This window comes from Rosa chinensis, chromosome 6 (genome assembly GCF_002994745.2).
Source record: "Rosa chinensis cultivar Old Blush chromosome 6, RchiOBHm-V2, whole genome shotgun sequence".
NCBI classification, from domain to species: Eukaryota; Viridiplantae; Streptophyta; class Magnoliopsida; order Rosales; family Rosaceae; genus Rosa; species Rosa chinensis.
The window spans coordinates 60,253,988-60,260,734 of NC_037093.1; the positions used below are offsets into that span (position 1 = coordinate 60,253,988).

At 38.0% G+C, this 6,747-nt stretch overlaps 1 protein-coding gene across 3 annotated transcripts; it reads right to left on the bottom strand.

The window, feature by feature from the left end:
* Window positions 1-2,262: 2,262 nt before the first annotated feature.
* Window positions 2,263-5,403, bottom strand: LOC121048751 (putative receptor-like protein kinase At4g00960). 3 transcript variants are annotated; one of them, XM_024309667.2, is made up of 7 exons: window positions 4,391-5,403; window positions 4,089-4,214; window positions 3,854-3,972; window positions 3,550-3,760; window positions 3,195-3,432; window positions 2,891-3,041; window positions 2,263-2,771 (listed from the first exon to the last, which is right to left on the bottom strand). In XM_024309667.2, the coding sequence occupies exons 1-7, from the start codon at window positions 5,196-5,198 to the stop codon at window positions 2,442-2,444; spliced, it is 1,983 nt and encodes a 660-aa protein (XP_024165435.1). In that variant the 5' UTR covers window positions 5,199-5,403; the 3' UTR covers window positions 2,263-2,441. The 3 variants fall into 3 exon arrangements, with proteins under 3 accessions (XP_024165435.1, XP_040363524.1, XP_024165436.1); XM_040507590.1 differs by having other exon boundaries at window positions 3,854-3,975; XM_024309668.2 differs by having other exon boundaries at window positions 2,265-2,771; window positions 3,854-3,969.
* Window positions 5,404-6,747: the final 1,344 nt, after the last annotated feature.

A 6,747-nucleotide genomic window follows, 5' to 3' on the forward strand; every position in this document is an offset into this window, starting at 1 on the left:
GCCATTGGTGGTGGTTGGGACTGTGGGGGGCGCGTGGAGGCGTGTGGAGCTGAAATTTATTCTCTGTTTTGGCTCCATAAATCCCTTAACAATTGTAGTAGTTTATACATGAAGTTTGGTGGAGATTGGAGGGATTACAAATTGTGTATAAACGAATAATTAACGATTTGCGTGAATTCGATCGCCGAAATTCGTTCGAATTCACTTTAGAATTTATATATCGATGAATGGATATTGATGGAATTTCGAGGATGGATTTATTATGAATTAAGGAGTTGGATTTGAAGGGGGAACGTTATGAATTTCAATTTCATTGTCGTTCTATAAATGTTTTTGTTTACGAGTGCTATTCGTACAGGACGAGAGGAATCTTCGTACGAGGAAAATACCGAGCGACGTCAGGATTGAGCATATATAGTGAGTGGACTTTTATTTTTTTAAAGAATGATGCATGCATTTATTTAAACAGTTCCGAAGTTGAATTATTTATCAATTTACTTCCTTGAGCAAACGGTTATTTTCGGAAACGGTTTTGGTTAATTGATTTACTTGGAGATTTTATGGCGTGCGGGGTCACGTCATTGGATTACGCTTATCTTCTTTTATTTATTTATTTCCGGTGTGATTCCCGGATTTATACTATTTATATTATACTTATATTCGACAATTTGAGATTCGATGAAGTTAATCCTTATACTCATTCATATCCTATTTATTTTTTGATGATGAGATTATCTTGGCATGTGGGACACGTCGTGGGAAATTCATTTACGAGAATTGGGGAAGTTTTATGGATTTACTCGGTTTTCGGATTTTCTTTTGCCATACTTTGGGTGACTTATCATTGCTAGCATTGATCTTCCGCCTTTGTGGCGAGGTGATGGGATCACCGAAGCCCTCCGCCTTTGTGGCGCTGGTTACTGTCTCTGTGACAGTAATTCTGAAGCCCAGTATCCTATCGCTACACATAGTGGCGTAAGGGTATATTACGGGAGTAATGGGAGTACTTTAGCCTGGGAGGCTATCACCCGAGCCTGGGAGGCTCACTCGTATGGCTATCGTCTTCCCCTACTCATTATACTATTTTCGACTACCGGGGCTAGTCCGATTTGTTTTAGCCAGCGGGGCTGGTTCTATTTCTTTGAGTATCAGAGTTTCCACCTTTTTGTTTTCGTATGTGACTAGCGGGGCTAGTCGGCCTTCAAGAGCGAAACTCCTCTTATTTTATTTTGTTAATCATTGCATGCATCGGGAGCTTTGATTGATATAAATGTGGAAAAGTATAAAATCCCTTTTTCCTTCCAATCATTTATTTTTGTCCACTCACGCTAACGTTTTTATATACTTTTCCCTGGGCCCTTCGGTTTCAAATGCCCAGATTGCAGTACTGCTGCTCGGTGTACGAGTGTGAGCCATAGTGACCGTACCTGCTTCCGCCATCACATTCTGTAGGTTACCTGTTTAACCTACTGCACTCCTTGTCTATTTATATTCCTAGAATTGCTCTGATTACTAAGGGATATGTGACCCAAACTTGTATGATTTATATTTGAGGTCTACGACCTAACTTTGGTGATTGTAGTAACTTTTAACTTTTGGAGATTGTGTATGATGTTATTAGCTTTGAGATGGGATTGGTTGGATTATTTGAAGTGAATTTTGGTTTTCCACAGGATTTTGGGTTATCCATTTTTAAGGGAGGTTATGCCAAAATTTTTGGTAAATCTCCTTTAAAGGTGGATCCTGCAGGGCCACTTCGGATTCCAGGGTGGAATTCGGGGCGGGTCTTGTCATGGACTCCCTGGAGGCAGTGCTTGAAGGTAGGCAGGCTTGTTTCTTGCCTCCTAAGAAAGTGAAAATGATGGAATTTCCAACACACATTTTTGTAAAATCTTTTGGTCTGATGGAAACTCCGGATGGTCTGATGCTACCTCAAATTGGGGCAGATAAGGAAAATATGGAGATAAAAAAAAAAAGAGGCAGGCCTCTGGGATCCAAGAACAAGAATCCGCCAAAGAATAAGAAGCTTGATGCCACTATGGAACCATTAAGGTTGACCTATCCTACCTTTTCTCCTTGCCCTAATTCTAAGGGAAAGGAGAAATTTTTTTCTTTTCTTTTCTTTTTTAGCTTACAAGCTATGGGTTCTTTTTACACCTAGTTAATGAATCTCTCAGAGTACCACACATTGACGAAAGGAGATTCACATTAGTTTTCTTTGTGTTGATGAAATTGTCATAGTTTGAAGGCTTTCAAAGAAGTAAGCATCATTGTATTAGTGGACGGTACCCATGTCCTATCCATTCTAGCTTTAGGATTAAATGAAATCTCTATTACTCTGTCAAAAAAAAAATTGATAGGAAAATTACATTTCAATAGTAAATAACAAAATAAAAGAAAAAAAAATGTGTCTTTGAAATTTTTAACGGGTATTTGAAGCTTCAAGTATAGGTTTTGTTGGCAGAGTTGCTTAATTTGGATTGATCAGACCATGTCAATCCTGAGTAACTCTCAATTCCCAATGACATGTCGGATGAGGATCCAATGCCTTGATTATACATATAAAATGCTGGTTGTGAGGGTACTGGGAGATCATCAGAGTTGCTGGTAAGCATTTGAATGACTGCAGCCATGGTTGGTCTATCACCTATGCTTTGTTGAACACATAACAATCCAATATGGATGCATCTCACTATTTCAGGCCTCGAACCAGTCCTCAACATGGGATCTATCAAATTTGAAGATGTCCCCTCCTTCCAACTATTCCATGCCTGCATAATTTTGAATTTGTAAAAACAAAGTTAAAGATAATTTCATGTATTTCTTTCTTTTGTTGCAATCAATTGCAATACTATGCTGCAAGTGCCCAAAAAGAAAATATAAATGTTACATAGCCTAGAAGATCCTCCAAATTTCCTTCATGATGAAAAGAGCTAGTTTTCTGTCCGCTTACTATCTCCAAAACCAACACACCAAAGCTATAGACATCGGACTTCACAGAAAAATGTCCGCGCATTACATACTCAGGAGCCATATATCCACTGCATATCAACAACAACATGGTTGGCTTAGTTCATTAACATGGAGGAAAACTTTTCATGGTTATGCTAAGATTATTTCATGGTTTGTTCTTAACTTGTATAATTTAATCACATGAACTTGGCAGAACTCAATTTAAGTGATGAAACACTTACTACGTTCCCACAACTCGACTGGTTTCGCTTTGTGTTTGATCGATATTAAATAATTTTGCCATGCCAAAATCTGCAATTTTGGGGTTCATTTCTGCATCTAATAAAATGTTACTTGCTTTGAGATCGCGATGGATAATTCTAAGACGAGAATCTTCATGAAGGTAAAGGAGTCCTCGCCCAATGCCTACTATGATCTTGTAGCGAATATCCCAATCCAACTGTTCACGTTTGATTAGATCTGCACATGGATGCGAACATATAATTATGTTACGACTATTGATGTTTGTTGCAGACGTACTCATAAAAAGAATGTCATACACATAAGTAGAACGGAATTTCATGTCTTCAACCATACCAAATACGAAGTGATCAAGACTTGCATTTGGGACAAACTCATAGACAAGAAGTCTTTCATTTCTCTCCAGACAAAAACCAAGGAGCCTAACTAAATTTCGATGTTGAAGCTTTGCTACTAGCACCACCTCATTTTTAAATTCTATATCTCCTTGTGTAGAATCTCTGGAGAGCCTTTTCACTGCTATCTCCTCTTCATTCCAAAGCCTTCCCTGCACTCAAGAATTAAGATCTAAAAATTAAGTTAATTCTCCTTTAGACGCATATAGAACTGACATTTATTTTCATGTTTAAAGTTAAATTACCCTATAAACAACACCAAATCCTCCTCGTCCAAGCTTATTTGCTTCAGAAAAGTTATTTGTAGCAACTCTAATAGAATCAAACTCGTATTGCAAGGCTTCTGCGCTCATAATATCATCTGCTTCTTGGTATAAGAAACAGTTCAACAAAACTCAAATAAGTACATTGCATAACAGTAGTGAGTTGTCCCCATATTAATGTTATTTGGGATGGAGACAAAAAAAAATCTGTACTTACCTTCAAGTGGTTTCTTTGTCTTCCAAAATCTCAGATAAATCCAAATTGCCAATGCAATCAGTGCCAGAGAAACAACAATTGTCACCGCAATGATGATGTTCCGAGATGTATTGTTCTTCTTCTTTCCTGAAAAATTTAAGGAATATTCTATACTCAAACCGAAAGTATTTGTGGCTGATTTGCCAATTACGAAATAATTAAACATTCCCCTGTTTAGAAAACATTCCCCTGTTTTAAAACAGAGTCGCTAAATACACATTACTCACATCCAATACTAGAGGGTCTATTAATGGGGATTATACCTGACGGTTGTGGTGGAGGAGGAGAGACTGGTGTTTCTAATTGTGGCGATGGAGCGGGTGCATCAGCCGCGGGGTAAAAGAAGTTGTATTCTTCATACCTTAAGATACAACTTGGTGCAACAGCATTCCCACCAATCTTCGCATAACTATATAGTGGGATTTGTGCCAACGCTGCATTTAAGCAATGAGTGCATTCTTCCAGCGACAAATCTGGAGTACACTGTGCAAGTCCATATATTGTTACAAAGCTGGCGGTTGTGTTTGTGCCCAGTGAAAACTTCCTATCAGTACCTCCTGCTGCAGCTTTAGTAATTAGTCCTTCCAATAACAACTTCAGCTGCCGATTGAACTCATCCGGTGACGAAACGTTTTGTGTGTTGGACAGAAACACAGCAGGGTCTGTTGTCACGATGCCATATAATGATTCATTCGAGTAGCGCAGCATGCAATAGTCGTACCATATAATGGCCTCCTTCTGGACAGGACATGCTCTTTTGAGAGGATCACTAGCTTGGCTGACGCAACTTTCGCAATCTCCAGCCTTGACATCTCCTCTGCAGAGGCCGAATGCATTAACTTTGTCAGAGTTTACTCCAACGGAGGAACTGTAGAAGCCGTAGCCGTTATCGTTGCCGGGGGAGGAAAGAGAACCGAGAAGGTTGTTGAGGTTTGTCTGATAGGTGCTACCGGCTGTGTAGTTACCGTTCTGGCCGCAAAAGCTGTCTATTGAAGGTGACTGATCGGATTGAGCTAGGAGAAACACAAGTTGTATTGACAAGAAGAACCCAAAGGTTGATGGGGAATCCATTTTGCCTTCTATGGCATTCCATGTTGTCTTTAAACGAAACTAATATCCCTGTGGTGGGAGGACTCATTCAATCAAGCAAATAAGTATGTATATTTTGAGTAATTGGTTGGAACAGGAGTGGTTAGGAAAAAGAGCCAACCTATCAGCTAGACACAGCAATCTGCTGGGAGATCATTTCATTATAATTTCAGGCTTTGAACCCAGTCCTTCATGACGGAAATACGTATTTTTTCTGTCGCTTTTTAACTCTTAATTACGGCTTCTTATTAAATTACATTCTACAAAGAAACATCTAAGGTCTGGCCGCCGCGGTTGACCTCATGATCGGTGCGCTTGCGTCGTCGGCACGTAATGTTGGTCTAGAGACAAAAGAGAAATAAGGAGAAGTGTAAGTGCATAGCTAAATTTGACGAACTTGCCTATATGGTATATGGTCCATTGCGAATTGCTATATTTGTTATCCGAAGTTCATTACCCAAAATATTGCGCCTTGAGATGCATACTTTCAGAACACATCCTCTGTTCCCAAGCCTCACCCTTCATCAAGCACTGACCAAGTGACGAGGATATAGTCCTGTAATCGAAACCTCATTCACCGATTTTGGAATAGAGTTACTGTGCGATTGATCTGAGTCGGATATGTGGGATCCAATCAGGAAAGCTGGTTGTGAAGGTACTGGGAGAGAGTTGCCAGTAGGCATTTGCATAAGTGCATAACTGAAGCCATGATTGGTCTATCAACTACAGTTTGTTGCACACATAACAATCCAATGTGGACTCATCTCAGTGCTTCGCTTCTTGAATAAGTTGTCAAGGTGAGATGATCTATTACACTTGAAGCTGTCTCTTCTCTCCAACTTCTCCGTACCTGCAAGGGGAAATATCACCAATGGTCACTGAGTTATGACTTATTCGACACTTAACTCACTGTATTTTTAACAATATCACTTAACTCACTCAGTTTTACATCCGTCTTTTACTTAACTCACTGCCGTTAATTCTACCGTTAGAAGCCGTTAAAATTGAAGGTATATTTGTCAAAACACTTAAAATCATTTTTAACTTAAAAAAAACTACATTTATTAGACATTTTTTCAATTTTTTTAAATTTCTGAAATTTCTAATTAAAAATGATTTTTTTTAACTTAAATATAATTTGAAGAAAAAAAATTGTCTTTTAAAAAAAAAAATTAGAAATGCATTTTTTTAGTGTTTAGAAAAATATACCCTCAATTTACATTTATTAGACTTTTTTCAATTTTTTAAATTTCTGAGATTTCTAATAAAAAATGATTTTTTTTTAACTTAAATATAATTTGAAAAAAAAAGAAAAGAAGAAGTTAGAAATGCATTTTTTTTAGTGTTTAGACAAACATACCCTCAATTTTAATAGTTTTTAACGGTAAAATTAACGACAGTGAGTTAAATGAAAGACGGATGTAAAACTAAGTGAGTTAAGTGATATTGTTGAAAATACAGTGAGTTAAGTGTCAAATAAGTCATAACTCAGTGACCATTGATGATGTTTTCCCTACCTACAATATTGTGA